Source organism: Chrysemys picta, chromosome 2 (assembly GCF_011386835.1).
Source record: "Chrysemys picta bellii isolate R12L10 chromosome 2, ASM1138683v2, whole genome shotgun sequence".
In the NCBI taxonomy this organism is placed as follows: Eukaryota; Metazoa; Chordata; order Testudines; family Emydidae; genus Chrysemys; species Chrysemys picta.
In genome coordinates this window covers 163,463,122-163,485,626 of record NC_088792.1, presented here as the reverse complement: position 1 = coordinate 163,485,626, position 22,505 = coordinate 163,463,122, and the positions used below count along the sequence as shown (strand labels likewise).

Here is a 22,505-nt window from a genome sequence, read left to right as displayed (position 1 = left end):
TGTGCAGTGCATGTGGGGAGGAGAACTCACCTAGAGCTACCTGAAGGCACTAACTACACTGCACTTTATGGACAAGCTATATTTTATTCACAAAAGCAAAACAGCTTATAAAATACATCACTGCAACTATAATCTAGTCTCATTTTTTCTTCCCAAGAACCAGGATCTCAGCCTTCTCTTCCTAGCTTCGGTTTATGCTTGGTCCATTTTAGTCTTCAGGTCTCTGCTATTACCTACATACTGTGGCAGAAAAGCGGGGAAGGGAACAGACGTATCATTGCATATAGCAACAACAACTAAATAGAACAACCAGGCCAAAAGGGGATTTATGTTTGTTTGTTATGCTTATGCATTTCCTTAATGTGTATAGTTCAGCATTAGGAGCACAAACAGCTTTAACAAAATGCACTTGATCTAATACATTGCATGCCACTGATTATTTGTAAAAATATTCAAACACAACATAACATTATGAGGTTTATATTTTTCACCAATACAAATATAATTATGGATATTCCAGAACAGACGTTTAGAAAAACCTACGGCATAATGAGTAGACAGTATTTTGAAGAATAAACCGGTATGTATTGAAACTACACCACTTCTGACCAGCTTTCTCAGAGAATCTGTGTTTTATCCTCTTTCCTGAATTGTGCCTAACACAATAGGCTCCAACCCTGATTGGGGCCTTGGAGTACTTTTGTAATACAAGTAATAAATAAAATGTAAATGGTAAAGTGTGAGAGAGAGTGTGTGCTACATATTTGAAACTTACCTTCGATTGTCTGACAGGCTCAAGTCTTCTGATCTAGATTTAGATTTTTAAAAAATGAGAGAGAAGATTATTTAAAACGAATTAAATGCTTCACATAGTCTCGAAACTACAGAGCATATTCAGTTCTGTCTCTTTAAAATTCCAGCAATTCAGAAGATAATTTCTTGCTATCTAAAGTGAATTCTACTGACGAATATAGAGTTCCTCTAAAATACATTATTTTCCTGCAGGACAGGAAGACTTTCAAAGTGCAATTTCTGTAAAAAAAAAAAAAACCAACTTATTATGAAAATGCCATATATTGATTTTGGCCCCTGTCCTGCATCAGGTTCCGTTAGTGCAAATCCCTGTGCCCATGACTTACATGTAGCCTTGGCAGAATTAAATTTTTATTTTTTTACAACTCTGATGGATAATATCAATGTTTACTTTTACCTATTTAAATGTTCAGAGTTGTGCAATATTATGAGTTTTAAGAATTTTTTTTCAATCTGTATTCATTTACATTTTCACAGTTGTAGAAAGTTATGGTGGAGGTCAGGCAATAATTATTTAATGACAGTAGACATTGAGATTCAACAAGTTAAAACTTTCTGAGCATTAAAACAAAATGTCAACATCACATGTCAAAATAGCCATATTAAATACCTTTAAATCACAGTCTAATAAGTTCTCAATCATTTTCCTTTCTTTGCCTATGGGCAAATTTTGATTACCATTGATGGAAATTTTTGTTGCTGTTGTTTGGTGTGTGTTCGGTGAAACTGACATTTACTGACACCAATGAAAATCTAATCCTTCCAAGCCTATTTACATGGGACTGGAGACAGAGACACAGGCATAAGGGCCCAAGGTAGTAGATTGAGTCACAGTTTGGCTCCATCTTTCTAAAACTAATTTGCAGATCTCTCTTTCTTCATACAATTTAAATGCCCTTAGTTGGTCCCCCACACTGCTATTCACATTTCCACTTAGACTGGTGGATTTTGGTTGCATTTCAAGTTTTTTAGTTTTCAACGGCATATGAAGCCACAGTTGTATGTATCTGAAATATTTAATTTTTCCTTTTTCCATTGTGATTTTCCCAAGTATTACTGAATTCAAGCCAATTTTCTTTAACTCCTTTTATACAGCTACAGGCCTGACTTTCTGAAATCAGTTTTTTCTGTTACTGTCCTTTCTACTGCAACAGCGTATTTAGCATGGTATGTCCATTATTGCCCAGCTCCATTTGTGTATGCTCACGAAATCGTCTCAGAAGTTTAAAAGCATACAGTTCCCAATGCACACCACTGACTGTCCATTCAACCATCTCATATTCATATGATCTTGCTCATGAACTCATCACCTCCACCACTGCCTAGAGAGATCCCAGTTCTGTAAATGAAGGCTTGGAATTAGTTAATTAGGTGAACAAAATTATTTACTCATCGGCTTGTGAGTCCTCCTCCTTTGAGCAGAATCTACTCAAATCATTCCATTTTACAATCATGATGATAAAACCAACAAGGACAGGCAGAAAGAGACAGAAACTTAGCAGCAGCCAATTCTTCAAAGTGTTTTGGGAAGCTCTTTCTAAGATCATATCTAGAAAGGAAAACACACAACAGACTTCACAAATCCAAGCTGCTCAACTCCCAGCATTCTGTGTCGTTTATAAGGGGAAAGAGAGAGAACGTTATCTGAGATTATAAAAGCATACAGTCCTTTCTAGAATAAAATATTGTTTCCATTTGGTTAAAAAATGGAAATTGTGATAACTTTGTGTACAAGTTTACTCATTTCCTGAATCTCATTTATAGTCATGGCTTAATAATAAATGAGGGTTACTTACTGGAATGAAGTTCTCTGAATATATTGCCTCAACATACACAGTCTGTGGCATAAACATTTAGAGCAGTAAAATTATTGGGACCACATACAATCAGCCTCAGGACCTAGCATTCAGAACTGAGGTTACTGAAAGGTGACAGACTCACTCGTCCCTTAGTTCCAGTCACACAATTATAAGGCTGATTGAAAACTCCAACAAAGTAGGGTGCATGAGTGTGGATGAGCAGAGGAACTCCAGTAACCTTCCTTTCTTGTTCATGAAATTGCATAGGCACATCCTTGCTCTTGGAAGATTAATATGCAGTTACTACCCAATTAAAAGGATATGGTGGAGGATCAACTGACTGGAAATTGTAATACTGCTCTCCCTAAAGGGGCATCTGATGTAGCTCCCAACTCAAGAAAGTAGCTCATCTTTCAAAAGGCCTGAAATATGTTTCCCTTGCTTTTTTTTATCTTAGATATATCAGGAATATAAAGTCTTCTGTCCCTCTCCCTTGTTTTTGCTGGAAGGACCCAGAGTAGTGGATTTGGGAGCTCAGGAGGATGTTGAATAACTAACAAAAGAGCTTTTCTTGTGAATGTTTGTTAGGTGTTTGAAGTAAAGTTTTAAATAGTTTGAATAAAATCACTTCTAATCAGTCAATCATATTTACTAGTTATTTGATCATCAATAGAGACTTCTAGGAAAAACAAGGCTGGTAAGATCTGAATTTTTGGCATACATTGAAAGGAAAAAATCCAAATCAATCAAAGACCCACCATACACTAACATACAATTCCAGACCTTCTGTATACATCATAAAGCAGAATAAAGGACACAAGCCTTTTTTTTTTTTAACCTTTGCAGGTCAACTTTAACATTGAGCTTGTGAAATTTTGACTCCTCATTTGAGACTATATGATTTAGAAAAAATACTGACATTATAATAATATTGCGGTTTAGGCAGAATTCAATAATCATCTTCGGTAAAAGCTTTAGATTCACAGCAGCACCAATTTCTCCTTCTAGACTGAAAGCTCTCTAGTGTAGAGATTATCTTTATTCATGTACCTTGTACAGGGCTGAGCCCATTAACAATGCTTAACAAAAAAAAAAATAGAAAGAAAATCTGTAAAATGGGGGATTACTCAGTAAAGCTTGGATATCACAGACCCTCCTCACCAACACTGGAATTTTTTTACCAGCTTCTGATGCACAAACCGTTTCAGTTTTGGTCACAAGTTTTAATTCCACACAATTGTATTCCCTAAAGTATTTTTTTTACTTTCTTTAGACTTAACAGTTTTGAAATCAAAGTCATGGATTATGTTTTAAAGTTAACTTTTCAAAACAAAGTGAATATTTGTATTTTGTAGTTTAAATATTTAGGGATCAATTTTAACAGTGAAGAAAGAGAGACACTGATTGTGCTAACTAAAGTGGACAGAGTGCAGGCAGGGATTATGAAAGCTTTTCCATGCAGTCTTATCCTCAAATGACAGATATCTTTCCAGATCTCAAAAGCATTTGTACTATATGGTTGAATTGGAGAAACTAGCAGTGTGTTGAGAAAGAGATGATTCCGAGCCTGATGTATTAGCCCGGTGTGCCATCTATCTGTCAACAGAGGCTGTATATCTGTTTATAAGATAATATAATACTTTAGCATTTTATTAACACAGACACTATTATTATTATTTATTTGTATTATGGTAGTACCTATTAATAAGTATAGGCCAGACTCTGCCCTCAACTGTGTCTGTGTAAATCAGAAGTAACTGAGACTAGAATCTGATGCTATGTCATTAAGCAAATGAAGTCTAGTAGTATTATTTATGTATTTGTATTTATTAAAAAACTAACAAAACATATCTGGATACTCTGTGAACCTCAAAAATTCAATACATTAAAAAAAATCCCAGCAACTTCAGTAGTATATAATAATATTTAGTAACCACATAGCACACAAAAAATACCAAATTCCTCATTTCCTGTATTACAAACATTCTTTTTTCGCAAAAATATAGAATTTCAGTTTACAGGTTCTCCTCTTAGCTACCCCATCACTGGTGGTGTGATTTTCTGGATATTATGATGGTATGTTTATCTAAGATGCCCATCACCAAAGTATCATGTCCCCACTCTTTTTCATTTAGAGAAGAGTCTCTGAATTCAGGTCAGTGAGATGAAGGGCATTTGATTTCCCAGATTTGCTTGGATTACTAACCAGAGTCCAAAAATCGAAGCCCACTGTCAATACTTCCCCCTACTGGAGAGCCTTTTGTTGTGCAATCTGGAGGATTCCAGCCAGGATTACAATGACAATGTTTCTTATTGTTGCATACCTGAAAGCACAGGGGAATATAGCAAAATTACTCATTTAGTGAGTTTTCCTCAGAGATGAGTACTGTTGGGTACCTTCTAAGACAGTGGTTTTCAACCTTTTGTCATTTGTGGACCCCTAAAAAATTTCAAATGGAGGCGCAGAGCCCTCTGGAAATCTTAGACATAGTGTGTGGACTCCCAGGGGTCACGAATCACAGGTTGAAGACTAGTTCTCTGAGATTACACTTTTCTTGTCAACCTCCTTGTTCTAGCTAGACCAAGGACTAATCCTGCTCCCACTGATATCAATATGAATTTTGCATTGACTTTAGTGGGATAGGGTGAGGCCCAAATTTTACTGAACAGTCTGACACTTCAGAAAATACACCAGACAATGAGTTGAAAATAAGACAGCATCTAACCTCCTCAAAAAGCTGTATAAATATAAAGCATAACCCCCTGTGAGGCAAGTATGCTATACTGTACTGTTCCTTGGACCAGAGAGGTGGACTGACTTGCCCAAGGTCAACACCAAGGTAATGGCAAAACTGAAATTAGAACTCAGGGACTTGCTAGTTTTCCCTCCTGTCCTCAATCCACTACACCAGCATGGTTCCTCCCACTGTCTACAGTCATGTTACATTTTTTATAAATCTACACTAATGTGGTCATGTGCAGTTCCCTCCTGTTCAAAGATACAGATCTTGACCCTTATTTGATTTTTTCTTTTACTAATCTGCCCAAGCAATTAATCATTTCATAATTATATTGTGCATAACAATCTCTTTCTCACATTCTAATTTTGTTACTGGTTCTAAGAAAGAAAAATGGTGTAAATTATTTTACTCAATTATTCCCATAAATAACTGTCAGTGGTATTGTGATTTTGGACCCCAAGTGTAAGCCCAAAAGGACTTTTACAGCCAATCCATAGACACTTCAAAATGGGGTTTCATAAAGAAGGAACTTCCTGAACAATATTAATAGAAGCAGTAACACCAAAATAGTAATATTATTGTTACTTACTCCATGACCATTGCATTTTACTTGTGGATTACAATCATATCCCAGGACTGCATAAAACTGGCATGTGCGGTTTATACAAACCTAAACAACAAACAAACCCATAGCATAAAATTCCAATTCAAATGAGTCCAACAATCTTAGCATTCAGTATACTGGCTGCATGCTCTGAAAAGAAGCCTAGAAGGGGAAGGCCATATTACAGCTTTATGGAAATACTCTAATGCTTGCCAAAGGGTAACTGGCAATGCAGAATGAAGACAATTTCATTGTTGCTGCCTGTATTATATAGGAGTGGCAGATTAAGAAGGGATGCTCAAGAAAAACTGCAATAAAAGAAAAGATACTGTTAATAACCACATCTACAAATAGTATGTATGTTTATACTTTTAAAAACAATGCAAAAGCACTTTGATTTGTCAATACATGTTTTCTTAAGTTGAGTACTACTGTAACTGCTGGTGTTCTTTTCCTCCTCTGGTATAGTTTATATTCCATTGGCTGCTGAGTCCATTGCTAAGGGCCACTTTGTGCCTTACCCTTAGAGGGGTGCATGAGATGTGGGAGGAAGAAAAGCAAGGTGCTTTTTTCATTCTGTTGTGCAGCTCCAGTATGGGCCACACACAACTGCAATTGCCGGCAATGCCAAGTTGGAGAAGGGAGTCAAAGAGTCCAGGGACTGCTTCCTCCTTGCAACCCCGGGGTACAATCCACCCCAAAAGGGAAAGAGAGCAGGGCCATGGCCTCATACCCCCTCTGCACTGATCTGTGGAGAGAGACTAATGCATGGGGCAAAGGGATGGAAGAATATGCTGCACCCCATAACGAGGTACAGTAGCAGGGAGCTCCCATGTGCATTCGGGAGCTTCAGGAATTCCGACTCTGAGCCTCCCCCTGGGTGGCATGGATTAGCATCACTCTTTGTTCTGGGCTGTGTTCAATTTCTACCTTCTCTAGACCATTCAATATTTTCTACTCTTTTATCATGTCCCCTCTTATTAATTTCCTTTCTAAAGTAAACAATCCTAATCTTTTCAATCTCTCTTCATATGGCAGTTTTTCACGCCTCTAATCACTCTTGTCACCCTTCTCTGAATTCCCTCTACTTCTGTAATATCCTTTATGAGATAGGGTGACCAATACTTCCCACAATATTCTACATAAAGGTTTACCATCAGTGCATATAATGGCATTATAATATTTTCCATATTATTTTCCATCCCATTCTTTATGCATCCTAACATCTTGTTCAGTTTTTTGACCGCAGCTGCACATTAAGCAGAGGTCTTCAATAAATTATCCACAGTGATGCTCAGGTCCCTTCCTGAGTTGACACAGTTAATGTAGAACTATGCAGAGTGTATCAGAAGTACATATTTTCCACCGATATGTTTTACTTTGCATTTGCCAACATTGAATTTTATTTGCCATTGTGTTGCCCACTTACACAGCTTGGTTAAGTCTTTCTGAAGTTCCTCACAGTCTTCTCTGGTCCTGACTACTATAAATCACTTTGTGTCATATGCAAATTTGCTACTTCATTGCTCACCCATATCATTAGTAAATATATTAAACAAAACTGGATCTAATATAGAACTATGAGGCATCCCGCTGTTAATCTTTTGCTATGATTAAAACTGTTCTTTGCTTCCTGTCTTTTAGGCCAGGTTTACCCTACACATTTTTTTCAACATAGCTCTGTTCAGGAGAGTGATGGGGTTTGGTTTGTGACTGACATACCTGCACCATCCTACTGTAGATGCAGTATCTGTACTGGCAACACTGTGCCAGTTTACTTTTGCCAGTAAAGTCTATTTCGCTCAGGAGGACTGGAATAAGCTATGCCTGAAAAAGCAGATTTTTGCTGTTATAAGCTGTTTCTACACTAGGAGTGATTTTTGACAACACTTTGCCTCAATCCCCCTGACTACTTATTCTCTTTAGTAGCTTTTTGGGAAGGACTTTGTCAAAGGCCTTTTCAAAGTCTAAATAAATTATGTCAGCTAGTTCTCCTTTATCCACTACTTTACTGACACATTCAAAGAATTCTAATAGGTTGGTGAGACATGATTTTCCTTTGCAGAAACAGTGTTAGTGTCTATCATCTCATGATCTTCCAGATATTTTACTATTCCATCTTTAATTATAATTTCAGCCAATTTACCAGGTACAGACGTAAAGTTTGCAGGTCTCTAATTCCCTGGATCACACCTAGACTCATTTAAAAGCAACATTTGCTACTCTCCGATCCTCTGATTTAGTTGGTGTTTTTTTTTTTAAGAGAGATTGCATATTTTTATTAGCAGCTCAGTCACTTTGTACTTGAACGCCTTCTTAAATCAGGCCTTTTTCAGTGCCTGTGTTGGCCAGGATTCTCCACTTGTACCACTGCTTATTATTTTAGTAAATATTTGTTTTTAAATTATCTTCTCCCCTAAAACAGCACATTTCAACCTTGATTTTATTTTATATATTGGTGGAGGGAGCAACAGAGGGTCCTGTGGCACCTTTGAGACTAACAGAAGTACTGGGAGCATAAGCTTTCGTGGGTAAGAACCTCACTTCTTCAGATGCAAGGGTGGAGGGAGGAATCCAATGGTGGAGGGAGGAATCCAAAATCAGACTTAGAACATGATCATGGTTGTACACTTAACTAGGGTAACACTATTTTGCAGCCCCCTAATGACAATTACTGAGACTGTAAGCAATTTGTGGAAGGGACTGTCTTTTTTATATATGTTTGTATAGCACCAGCTACAATGGGACTAGGACCTCTAGGCACTACTGTAAAACAAATAATAACGATGATTAAGTAGTAATAAAGTAATTCTCTAACACAGTTTAAAATACATTATAGTGAATTAAAACAAGGCACAGGGATTAGTCATGTGGCTAACACTGGAATGGGTTACCTAGGGAGGTGGTGGAATCTCCTTCCTTAGAGGTTTTTAAGGTCAGGCTTGACAGAGTCCTGGCTAGGATGATTTAGTTGGGGATTGGTCCTGCTTTGAGTAGGGGGTTGGACTAGATGACATCTATCATTCTAAAGGTCTACAATAATCATCCATAATCACTCTAGACTGAAATTTTTCCTCTGGAGTTAAATGAGTAAGTAAATAAAACATCATAATGAATAACCTTGAGCTATGTTGCCAAAGGGTAAATATTTCTAAAACTTAATCAAGTTTACAAAGTCCACATACATACTGACATTTTAGATGCTTATAAAATATTTCCTTACTTTACCAGGCCCACACTTTGTGCCTTCTTTAACCAGTAGAGGGTCATTCTCTGTGGGTGGCTTCATATAATCTAAAGATATACATACATGCTCGCGCACTTGAGCATAAATGATAGCAGCTTTTTCTTTAGTGAATGGAATGCGACTTGGATATGTACAAACTAACTTTCCACATGTGACATCCCTATAAAATTCAATAGCAGAGGAAAATAAAATGATACATGTGACAGCTGATTGAGCAATACATTAGAAAAATGAAACTGTAGAAAACAAATGGGGTATTGCACATATTAGAGCGATATAAAGGTCATGAGCAGGGCAAAGAAGGCAGAAGACTGATCTTTGAAATAAGGAGAGAACTGATGCAAATCCACCAGAGTACTCTTGCCTGCAAATGGGAATGAGGCCACAGTGGGGCACATATAAGAACATCAGAATGGCCATACTAGGTCAGACCAAAGGTCCATCTAACCCAGTAGCCTGTCTTCTGACAGTGGTCAATGCCAGGTGCCCCAGAGGGAATGAACAGAACAGGAAATCATCAAGTGATCCATCCCCTATCGCCCATTCCCAGCTTCTGGCAATCAGAGGCTAGGGACACCATCCCTGCCCCAATAGTTTTGTGCTTCATGGACATGCAAGGATTAAACTTAAGGTCATGTTTTTTTTCAGTTATGTTCATTCACGGTCCACACCTCAACCTTTATGTACCATGTGCTCTTCTGGTGGAAGAGGAAGCAGGTGTGCAAGGCATTGTGGAGCAATACGCCTAGTCAATAACCTTACTTGGATTCAAGCACAGCTTCTGCTAATACTTGCATTCCATGCTACAGTATCAAGGTCTAGATGCTCAACAACTGCACGTTCTTTGAGAATGGCCAAGGCTAATGTATACAGAACACCTGAGACTAAATGGAAATTTTATAAAGAAATTAAAGTAGCCTGAACGGATAGTAAACATTTGCACCATACAGTAGAGGAAAGCAGAAAATAAATATGTTTTTTCCTTAAAAACATACATCCAACTACAGGTTCGAAATCCTTTCTTCGGATCATTCCCACAGTGTCCAAACCTATCTGTTTGACTATTGATTTCTTCATAACATGCAAGAGGAGCATTTTTAGAACCTGTAAGTTTTGAGATAAGATTAAGTATAATTAAAAGGAACACTAAATCATTTATTAATCTATCAGTACTTCTAACATACTTATCATTGCAGTACCTAGGTGCTATACATGGATTAGAGAAAACCAGGAAGGATAAAAATCTGTATTAAAAAATCAGATATCTTTCTGTTCAAACTGTATTTTTATTTAAATTAAATACAGTTTTCTTTGTAAAAATAAACTTACTTTAAAATTAAATTTCAAATTGTAACAACCTATTTTAAGGCCTAAATTTACTATAATCTAGTAATCATTTAAATTAAATACAAAAATAATATTAAGCAGTACATTTACTGCTGAAGTTTTAAAGAAAGTCAAACCACTGAACTGGTGGAAGTCACTGACTAAGCACCTGGAACCAGAGTTTGTTGAAGTCTTAAACCAGCTTTAGACAGCAGTAGCCTCTTCTTCAGGTGCAAAGAGAATAATTTATACATTTCAGTTTATTCAACTAATTCAGTTCCAAACTAGTTCATTCAAAGTTGAGAAACCAATTGGGAGATGAAAAAGCAGGAAAGCTTGTTCTCCTCTTCCAGTCTAAGAATAAAAACTAGGTGTGAGAGGATAAGATCTACTAGGTTTAAATCATGAAGGAAATGGTGACCTGAAGAAATCAATTCGATTCACTACAATATTTCCTTTGTTTAATAAATCCATTAGTTTTAAAGCAAAACATGTTTTGATAAATTTTCTTGTGTATTTAGCACATTTAGGGTTGTTTTATTTAACTAATTTTTAAAAATTGTAAATGTTGGTTTTGTGCAGTTTTAATTGAATTCCAATTTTCATGCAAATAGAGCTTGACGCAAATCAGAAATAAAAAATGAATTGCCATTTATTTTAAAAATGAAATGCATCAGTCATCATTTTCTAACAACAAAAAAGCAAAAAATAAAGAATCTGAATAAGTGTATATTAAGCAATATATCTGCTTAAATAAATGTACATATATTGTATATCCTCCTGATTAGCAACAGGTAATACCAAAATTCAAAGAAAAGGCTATATTTAGTTGCAATTCAACAATGTTTTAATGGTTACAAATCAGTGAGCAGCAACCCTTCTCTAGGAAAATAGTGAAAAAGTACAAATGCAAAACATGATTAAATTTGATTATTTAGATCAAGGTTTCCTGCTTGCTGATTTGAATAATGATTTAAATTAATCTACCCTGCAGCAAAGAGTGAGATCTGTTCGGAATTGGTTTTCTAGTCTGCTATTTGGTTAGCAAAAAAGAAGACATATTTTACAAATGAATTTTAATTTACAATCACCACTTCATTTTTACTTTATTTCTATCAAATCTAAGCTTCTGGATAACCGCCATGCCTTTATAACAATGTTTAATATCATTGGACAACTTTAGACAAGTAATTTGGCCACTCTGTACCTCATTTCCCCACCATCAATACAAAGGAATAAATATGGTTAATCACTGTTATAAAGCGTTTTGGATATATGGATGAAAGTGGCTATGTAAGTCTTTATTATTAATTATTATTATTACAGCATTTAGTGGAACTTGATTTTAGAACAAACAAGAACATAATTGTCTCCATTACCTTTTCCATAGATCCTCTGACACTCTATATCAGGAGACTGGCAACGTCCTTTGTAACAATAGGCAGTATTGTGTTCGCATCTGTGTCCATTCTGAACATAAAGATCAGTTGGACAGAATGCAGATGACCCATTGCAGTACTCATTGAGATCACACTGACTATCAGCCGTGGGTCTACATTTCTTATTCTTTGCCTTAAACTAGAAAAAAGTAGGAATAAGGAGACTGTGCATGGTTTACAAAGATTATGGTCTATAATGTTTAAATAACAGAATATATGTAAAGCACAAGAAAAGATACAGTGAATAAGAAAATAACACCACCACATATATGCTGTTTAACGTGGTTGTCACTGACTGTGATGAATGTGAAAATTCCTTGTAAAATTCTTATATATATACTATATGTATGACTGCAGGTCACCCAGGGTTCTTTTAAATCATACTGTTAGAGGTATCAGCTTTTGGATGACATGTAAAATATGATCCTTTATCTCAGAAATATTTCATTTTAAAGCCCTAATCCCGCAAAATTATGCACATGCTTAATTTTACACATGTGAATAGTCCTGCTGACCCTGTCTGGAGAACTTGTTCCACTAGAAGGTGCAGAGATGAGATATATACCAATCTAAACTTCAAAGAAAGGAAGAGATCATCAAACCCTAGTGCTAAGGGAACCTTATTTGGGTGAAGTAAGGGAACTGAGCAGAAGGACAAACTGTAGATAAGGCACTGGACTGGGACTCAGGAGAACTAGGTTCAATTATCATCTCTACCACAGACAGCTTTGACCATGGGCAAGTCACTTAATCTTTCTGTGCTCTGTTTCTCCAGGTGTAATATGGTGATAATAATATTTCCCTCTCCCAACCTTTGTCTGTCTTGTCTATTTAGTCTGTAAACTTTCTGGGGCAGAGGCTATCTTCAACTATGTTTTGTACAGAAAGCTGTATAACTAAGATAAAGACAGAGGTGCTTGCTCTCCCTTGTGCAGTACTGTTCTCTTATTTTATAAGTTGTAAAAACATTCACATAGCACTTCACATTTTCAAAGAAGGCAGGATTATTTAGTGGTTCATGTAGGAGACTGTGATTGAGAAGACTTGTGTCATAATCCTGGCTCTAACTGGTTTATAATGTGTCACAAGACAAGCCCATTGTAGCATAGCACGGACTCACCATCGCGGCGCCTCCCCGGAATTAGTTCTCTCAGCCCTAGAGCGCCCTCTATGGGACGGTGTCTCGCCCACTGTTACCTACCCCTCTGCAGTCCCTTTATCTCTCCCACGTGTAGGCCCCACGTCCCTCACACTACAGTGCCCCTTACCTTGGGGTGCTGCCCATCACCCAGGGAACCCCATTCCCCTGAGCCCACCTCACCTCAGTGACACACTGCCAGTCCTCATCTAGCCCCTTTACTCAGGGGCAAACTGCAGTCTGCAATGGCCACTCATCATTGGCTAGGGGGTTGGACCTGCTGCCTTTCCCTGCAGCCCCAGTACCTCCTTAGGTCTTCCTGTTAGGCCTCAGCCTGGGAGGTCGCCAGGCCTGAGCTCCCCAGCTCAGCTCAGCCTGCCCCTCCCCCAACACTGCTCTGTTGAAGGTACCCTGTGCTCCCAGACAACCCGGTCCTTGCCATGCCAAGGCTGGAGTGAGACTGCTTGCCTCCTAGCTCACAGCCCTCTTTATACCAGCCCTACCAGGCCTGGATTGGCTGCTACCTGCCTTCCCCTGATTGGCTCCTCGGGGCAGCCCTTTCCCAGAGCTGATTTTAACCCCTTTCTCTCCGGAGCGGGGTGCTCACCCCGCTACACCCATGCAGTACTCAGGAGCTCCAGTGGTGCCCACTGTGGCACTTAAGCCCTACCAAACCCGTGGATTTTCTGAGCTTTGACCAAGTTGATGAACTTCACAGGACTTCTAGGCCAAGACATTTTTTGACTAAAAAAGGGAAAAAAGAATTTTCAAAATAATATTTTCCCCCAAACTTCCATATCAGAAAAGTGTTGTCTGATTCAAATTAAAAACGCCATTAAAATGCTCCCTTTGGCCAAAGACCACCCAGGCAAATGTCAAGTATGAAGGGCAGTTTTCACAAAGTGTGAGTATGAGTTCACACAAATGGAAAGCTGGTTTTCATCTTTAACTATGGAGTGAACAGAGTCTCTCTAAAATTTAGAAATTGTGTTAAACATATGATAATCCTGAATATACACCTTACCTTACAGTTTTGGCAACATAATCCAGTACCACACTTTGCTCTTGGCTTAAGTCTACATTTGTTAGTGCAGCATTTATCTTTTGCACACTCCTGAAAAATAAACCATAGACGCATTAGCTATTCTAAAATTTTCCTTCTCTAAAGAGTCTGTCTGTCCAAGATTCTCATTCCTTAAGAATAACAACTTGAAAGATCCGCAAAGAAAAATGAGTGTCAAGCAACAACAAGGTTAATACCAACATGAAAACTGTTTATAAATATATGTAAGTCCTTCAGTGACTTTCCCAAATTTCAGTTGGGTACTAACTCTCAAAGCACCATTCTTCTAAACTGAGAACAGTGGAATTTTACACTACTTAGGCTTTCTGGTATTGAGTACTAACCTGTGCTGAGCCACAGTCACACTGCTCTCCTCTTTCCACAATACGATTGCCACAGACTGAAGCCCTCTTGTAGGACGTATTCAAATAGGGCCTGTTAGAGAGGCAGTCTCCTCCCCTATGTTTTATAAAACTTTTGAAGTCTCTAATGCTGCAGCTGCTAAAGGCTTTTACTCCATTGGAAAGTCTAAAAATAAATTATCAATGAAAAATTATACCAACTGAAGATATTAACGATCCTGGAGTACTTAATATCATTAATGCTACTTTCCAAAATATTCAGCTGAGGGTCTTTCAGTTCATTTTGTAAAACTGCATTCAAATAATGTCTTAAGAATAAAAATTGGCAGAAATTAGCAACTAGAATACCATCCTTTTGTTTTATTGAGAAAGATATTAATATTCCTTTATCAGAGATATCCGCTAACTTAATTGTGCCTTTATCTTCCCAGAGGTAAAACATGGAATATCTAAATATGTTAGGGTTATTAACGGATAATGGAAATACATTTTCATTTATTTTCTTATAAACTAAAACTTTATGTGAAATATTAACAAAATCACATCACTGGATTATTTATAATGGCCTTAGTTTCCTTTAAATCACATATACACAAAACATTACATAAATAATAAAGAGTTACAATATCCTGAGCCATTTTATCAATACACAGATCAAATCTCCCTGTACCTGAGAAAAATAAATTGAAGTTGAACAATCTCATTGTAGAGCTAGATTCTGATGATGGTTTTTGTAACACGGACATCTGTCCATTAAAAACTAGAAAAGATATGCCATACCTCAAACAGAAGTTATTTATTTGATGAACAAATTACCAGGTGAGGTTCTATGGCCTGTGTTATGCAGAACACCAGAACAGATGAGCATAATATAGTTCCTTTTGGATTTATGAACTCATTTCATATAAATTAATTGCCACCAGCTACTAATGATTATTTGTCACAATAAACCTAGGCCCCAATACTGAAAACACTTCAGTGTGTGAACAGTTTCCCTGAGTTAGTCACAGGCATCTGTTTCCATAGGGTCCCTTGGCTGGATTTGACTCAGTGACAGCAGGATTAAATGATCCTATTGACAGTCCCCTGAGCCACTGGTTAGCTTATTAGCTTGTGAACACTTTCAGAAGATTTCTGGAGCAGTACAGAGTAGCTCATTTTTAGCTTGGCTTGATCTTATCTGAATTGACTATATATATTGAAAATACAATTTGAGGCTTAGTCATATGATCTTGAATGTTTTATCCAAAAAATAATTAAAAGCAGTTTCCTAGAAAAAGAGCAAAGTAACGCCCAGTGAATGCCACGGGACAAATTTTGCATTGTTACATGCATGCAATCCCACAGATTTCAGTGAGATTGCTCCCTTATTGCAGACTTGCAGACTATTGCAGACTTTGTCCAACAGAGTTTAGACTCTTTCCACCACTTTCAACGATCTAAAGGATTTTAAGCACATGACAGCCAGTAACTGTAATGATCATGCCTAGGGTGACCAGACAGCAAATGTGAAAAATCGGGACAGGGGATCGGGGGTAATAGGAGCCTATATAAGAAAAAGACCCCAAAATCGGGACGGTCCCTATAAAATCGGGATATCTGGTCACCCTAATCGTGCCAGACTTTGAAAATTAACCCTTTCCATGCAGAATCACACAAACAGAAAACTAATTAAATAAAGCATTACAAAAATATGAACAAGCCAACAGTGAATTCTGTTCCACTCTAAGCTCATTAATACATGGGAAAGGTAACAAAAATCTACTATGCCTACTATGAACCTTACAATATAAACATGAATAATGTATACTTGCATGCAGATGTGAAAAATTATTTTCAGATATGTTCTTTAGAAATTAGTTATTTTTTTGGTATACATAACTAGCACCCAAGACTTCCATTGACAACAGGCTAATTTGAGGGTTCTCACACTTCACAGGAGGCATTCAGCACTTCACACAACCACTTAAATCATAATCCATGGTCATTTATAATGATTGAACTTGCATGCCACAGGAAAACAGTTCTCAATAATAATAATGCAATGTTACATGATGTATATAAATATAAAAATCTTACACTGCTTTGGTGTGCATTATGCAGGTGTATCCTGGACACTGACAGTCCCTAGAATCATCGTATGTTATTCCCAGACTAAGCCCCAGCAGCTGTGCAACGATGACTGAAAATGTCTCCAGTGTTACAGCCCTTTGATACTAAATAAGAAAAAAAACCTGAAAATTATCATCAAAGTAACTCAGTTAAAGAAACAAAAACGATGATAAAATTCTAAACCTTTCGGTTTCCTGCCCAGTGTAGTCAGGTCGTATTTTATACAAATTTCTGTACTTTTATGAAAAGAACCTTAAGATGCTTGTCTTCAATACAAGGCCAAAGTTCATGTTGACTTACATTCTGGAAAACTCAAATGAGAGCAATGAAGATGCCCAAGATGTGAAAAACAGTGCAGAACTTGACATGCAATATGTAAAAGAAATACATATTGTATTGCATATGGTAACTGTTCTTAAGATTCAATCCTGCAAAGTGCTAACTTCTGGCCTTGATGTAGCAAAACATTTAAAATTGTGCTTAACCTTAATTCATGATCAGTCTCAAATTAATGGGACTACTCACATAGTTATAGATAAGCATGCTTAAGTGCTTTGCTGGATTAGTGCCAGAATACTCAGCACCTTCCGAATTACAGCTCTAAAGTACCTTAAAGGGCTAAGAGGAGACTATAGAGCAAGTAAAACCCTAAAATTCAAAGTTCTACTGCAAGATATACTTATGCACTTTAGGCCAAATTTTTCTAACCAAGTGCCTAAAGTCAAGAATCCAAATCCCTATTTAACGCATCTAAATACAAATGAGCTCTTTCTTCACGGATGCTGAGCACCCACCACCATTCCTTCTGAAGCCAGTGTTACAATGTTCACTAGCCGTGTAAATCCAATAATACTATACCAAGGCAACTCCTCCAGCATAGTTTCTGAGACAAATCCTTCCTGCAAATGTTGCCCCTACATAACTAGGGTGGTCCCTGTAACTAAAACACAAAAACAGACTCTTGAATATAACTATTTTCTTCGTAGCAGTGTTTAAAATGACAATGTTGTTTGTTTTTTATAGTTTAACTTTTACTTTCTATTGTTTACAATATAAACACTCTGAGAAATCTGAAAATATTTTGTAAACACAGTACATCTAGAATTATATTTATAATAATTCATAGTGTCTGTTCTATTTTTTTTACAAGAGATGTTTGTTGGTCTTGTGGAATTGTGTTGGTCCATGCTATGACAGTCTAAAAGATTTCCAGTGTGCTTTTTTAATAATAGAGAAATGTTCTTCTTACACAAATAAATATGCCATATCATGTGGCCGTAGAACAAGGTAAGATTCTTTCCATTGTAAAAATCTTTGTAGTATCTCATCAGCTTCCCCTGTTGTACGAATTTTATTATTATCTGTCCAAAACTCCAAAGAAGACAGTACAATTGTCATATTAAGGGGGGTAAACATCTGAAAATACAACAGAAGAAACAGATGCTCAATTATGTTTTATGCATAGCAGTATTTTAATTTTATAAAGATTAAGCTAAAGGCCCAACTGAGCAAAATGGACATCATACAACAGCACTTGGTTGCGGGGGCACTTCTCTCCAACATCTGTAAAACTAAAAGAGGAATGGGAAGAGAAAAATGCAAACAAAATACATAGTGCTTGCCCAGAAGACCAAACCCGATGGTTCTGAGAGGAGGGGTTTCTGTAAATAAAAAGAGGATTCATAAGTATTGCATATATTCAAATAAATAATAGGTTATAAGCCCTAACCCTGATCATGTCCACAACACTACAATTTCAGAGGCAAACAAAAATTTTCCATTTTTTTTTTTAGTACAAAAGGCTGAATGAGAATAGAAAATTTTTGATAGGGAAAAATTGATTTTCTGATTGGCAGCTGTTTAATGAGCCTAGAGATGCACCAATACAGCAATCTCTTCAAAGTTCCTCCTCCTTTGTGAGACATAAGGAAGAAATGGAAAATTGGAAGCACCGAGGAGCAACCCTTGCTGGCGTGTACAGGTTTAGAGATATCAGGGCTCTGGACAAGTGATTACAGAGTGGAGATCTGTTACTGTTTGTATCTCTGGAGAAAAGCAGACACCTAGGATCAAAATGACTTATGGCAAACAGAAAACAGATAATAAAGCTAGACAAAAACTTTATAAAAGTAAAATACTAATTAGAAACCAAAAACAAAAGAACCAAGAGTCAAAACAAATGCTAAAAGAGGAATAAAACAATTTTAGGGCTTGTCTACATGGGAACATTTTCCAGTTATACTGTTATAATTATACTGGTATAGTTAACAGTATAATAACCCTGTGTGGACACTCATATCCTGGAATAAGGGTGGCTTTTTTCAGTTTAGCTTAAACTGCTAATAAACTAAACCAGAAAAAGGGACTCTTATACCAGAATAAGAATGTTCACGTGGGGTGTGTGTGTTACACTGGCATAACTTAGTGGTTTATAGTCACATGCCACCTTATACTGATATAACTGCCCCATGTAGACAGGCAGACAGATTTTCACTTTCCTGAGGGACACAAATGGACAAAAACTGGGGACGGTATACTGCAGAGTTCTTACACTCTCAGATGGATGAGAGCACCACGGTCTGTGGGTGGAATCTAGGGTTGATTATGATTGGCTAACATTGTGAAAGAGGCTAAACCTGCCTACACTAGGTGCTAATGTGTTTTTAAACATCACTGAATTAAAACATGTTACATAACATATCTGTCTGAGGCAACAAGTTTAAAAAACCCACCTTTTTAACCAGTCTAGACAAGACTTCAGAGAAATACAACACAAGCTTGAGGTGATGCACTTAAATGTTTTTTCTCTAATTGCTATAAAGATCTCCTTGCTGTCATGAGCCAAAAACTTGAGAGCCAAGAGTTAAAATCAAAACTAAACAATTCCCTGGAGAAAATGAGAAAATCTAGAAAATCTTTGACCTTTAATAATATCAAAGTAAAACATCCAAATTTCATTTCAATATGAAACAAAAAAGGCAGTAACTTACACTGTTGACAAATCCAAGAAGCTGGACTATTTTTTCTGTTATAAGATCCTTGTCTGAACCCAGATAGTTGTACTGGAAAATAACACAATTCTTTAAGTAACAGCTAAAAATCATTACAATACAACATTTTTTTGGTCAGTCATTTCCCTGATGAAGCAGTGGAATGTTCACATGAGCCTCAAATTCTGAGCATTCAAATGTGTCTAATTATTTTCATTCTCGGTTTCCTTCCAAGTCCATAAACAAAATATGCATTGATCCTTTGACAAAATGGCTACTATATATCTGATAATTCCAGATTCCATTATTTTAACTGACATCCATGATTTCTTTGGCTTCAGCCCGCCACAGCAGTAGGGTTGGAGTAGCTGTCAGCCCCTGCCCAGGAACAACGGCAGGAGAGTGGCCTGGGGATGGAGCAGTCCCCAGGGCCAGAGCAGCAGCCTGGGGCCGGAGCAGTGGCCACTGCCACTGAAGAAGTGGCCTCAGGAGCAGCAGCTGGGGCTGGATTAGCGACCAGGCTGGGTAAGCCCCACTGCAGGAGCAGCAGCTGAGGCTCTGACTGTCCTCCCCATCCCGGCAAGGGTATTTTTAGTAAAAGTCAAGGACAAGTCATAGGCTTATGTGAATTTTTGTTTATTGCCCGTGACCTGTCCGTGACTTTTACTAAAAATACCCAAGACAAAATCTTAACCTTAGTGATAGCTGATTATTACATCCCAGACCTTTAGAAGGACAGCCTTAAAACCATGCATTTTTATGACATGTTTTAAAAAGTAATGGAAATATATGAAGTAAAGCAAATTTGACTGATATGGACTTACCAAACCCTTGTCCAAAATGACATCGATTTCCAGGTATCTGGGGGATTTAGTGACATCTGACATTGACTGAAAAAAAGCCTTCAACATTTCGTAATTATTTCAACATTTTACCTTTTGTATCACTTATTAACACTGTGAGATTAATTAATAAGGAGGTACATTCCTTAACACTAGATTTTTAGCTTGACTACCTATGCTCAGCTGTGCTGCTCAAAAACACCACCATTATCCTTTCATGGAGAGAGTTCTATATTTCTGGAAACAATCATAACCTTATAAACCTATGGTACATTATTTGTTAGACTAAAAGATTCAGTAATACAAATAACAATAACAGATTCCAAAAACTTCAACATAATTTGGTCTTAATTTCTGTACCACAATATTAAGAAAATAGAGATGAGTATAAAACAGACTACACAACTGATAACAACGCTAAAGGTATGTCTGCACTACGGGATTAATCCGAATTTACAGAATTCGAATTTTGGAAACAGATTGTATAAAGTCGAATGTATGCGGCCACACTAAGCACATTAATTCGGCGGTGTGCCTCCATATACCGGGGCTAGTGTCGATTTCCGGAGCGTTGCACTGTGGGTAGTTATCCCATAGCTATCCCATAGTTCCCGCAGTCTCCCCCGCCCATTGGAATTCTGGGTTGAGATCCCAGTGCCTGATGGGGCAAAAAACATTGTCGCAGGTGGTTCTGGGTACAGCCTCACCCCTCTCTCCATGAAAGCAACGGCAGACAACCATTTCACACCTTTTTTCCTGGGTGAACACTGCAGATTTCATACCACAGCAAGCATGGAGCCCCCTCAGCTCAAGACAGCAGTCATAAACATTGTAAACACCTCGCGCATTCTCGTGCAGTTTATGCTGAACCAGGACCAGAAAAACGAGGCGAGGAGGAGGCGGCGATGGCAGCGCAGCGACAAGAGTGATGAGGACATAGACATGGACACAGAATTCTCTCAAACTGCGGGCCCCGGTGCTTTGGAGATCATGTTGTTAATGGGGCAGTTTCTATCCATGGAACGCCGATTCTGGGCCCGGGAAACAAGCACAGACTGGTGGGACCACATAGTGTTGCAGGTGTGGGACGATTCCCAGTGGCTGCGAAACTTTCGCATGCGTAAGGGCACTTCCATGGAACTTTGTGACTTGCTGTCCCCTGCCCTGAAGCGCCAGAATACCAAGATGAGAGCAGCCCTCACAGTTGAGAAGCGAGTGGCGATAGCCCTGTGGAAGCTTGCAACGCCAGACAGCTACCAGTCAGTCGGGAATCAATTTGGAGTGGGCAAATCTATTGTGGGGGCTGCTGTGATGCAAGTAGCCAAAGCAATCACTCAGGTGCTGCTACGAAAGGTAGTGACTCTGGGAAATGTGCAGGTCATAGTGGATGGCTTTGCTGCAATGGAATTTCCTAACTGTGGTGGGGCGATAGATGGAACCCATATCCCTATCTTGGCACTGGAGCACCAGGGTACCCAGTACATAAACCGCAAGGGGTACTTTTCAATGGTGCTGCAAGCACTGGTGGATCACAAGGGACGTTTCACCAACATCAACGTGGGCTGGCCGGGAAGGGTTCATGACGCTCGCGTCTTCAGGAACACTACTCTGTTTAAACGGCTGCAGCAAGGGACTTACTTCCCGGACCAGAAAATAACTGTTGTGGATGTTGAAATGCCAATAGTTATCCTTGAGGACCCAGCCTACCCCTTAATGCCATGGCTCATGAAGCCATACACAGGCAGCCTGGACAGGAGTCAGGAGCTGTTCAACTACAGGCTGAGCAAGTGCAGAATGGTGGTAGAATGTGCATTTGGACGTTTAAAAGGTCGCTGGCGATCGTTACTGACTCAGCCAAACCAATATCCCCATTGTTATTGCTGCTTGTTGTGTGCTCCACAATCTCTGTGAAAGTAAGGGGGAGACCTTTATGGCGGGGTGGGAGGCTGAGGCAAATCGCCTGGCTGCGGATTACGCGCAGCCAGACACCAGGGCGATTAGAAGAGCACATCAGGAAGCGCTACGCATC

At 38.2% G+C, this 22,505-nt stretch overlaps 1 protein-coding gene across 3 annotated transcripts in view; it reads right to left on the bottom strand.

The window, feature by feature from the left end:
• Nucleotides 1-22,505, bottom strand: part of LOC101942705 (disintegrin and metalloproteinase domain-containing protein 18) — a 95,968-nt gene that overhangs the window by 53,961 nt on the left and 19,502 nt on the right. The window contains exons 7-20 of one of the 3 annotated variants that reach the window (XM_065584713.1): nt 20,459-20,524; nt 19,635-19,706; nt 17,894-18,060; nt 17,503-17,584; nt 16,612-16,748; nt 14,515-14,698; nt 14,132-14,221; nt 11,910-12,108; nt 10,200-10,308; nt 9,181-9,364; nt 5,943-6,023; nt 4,819-4,936; nt 2,203-2,362; nt 776-808 (exon numbers count right to left, since the gene is read on the bottom strand). In XM_065584713.1, the coding sequence (XP_065440785.1) occupies nt 776-808; nt 2,203-2,362; nt 4,819-4,936; nt 5,943-6,023; nt 9,181-9,364; nt 10,200-10,308; nt 11,910-12,108; nt 14,132-14,221; nt 14,515-14,698; nt 16,612-16,748; nt 17,503-17,584; nt 17,894-18,060; nt 19,635-19,706; nt 20,459-20,524 (1,682 nt within the window). Of the gene's footprint in view, nt 1-775; nt 809-1,028; nt 2,363-4,818; nt 4,937-5,942; nt 6,024-9,180; nt 9,365-10,199; nt 10,309-11,909; nt 12,109-14,131; nt 14,222-14,514; nt 14,699-16,611; nt 16,749-17,502; nt 17,585-17,893; nt 18,061-19,634; nt 19,707-20,458; nt 20,525-22,505 lie in introns of those variants that run through there. The other 2 variants (XM_065584714.1, XM_065584716.1) reach the window with 2 other exon arrangements.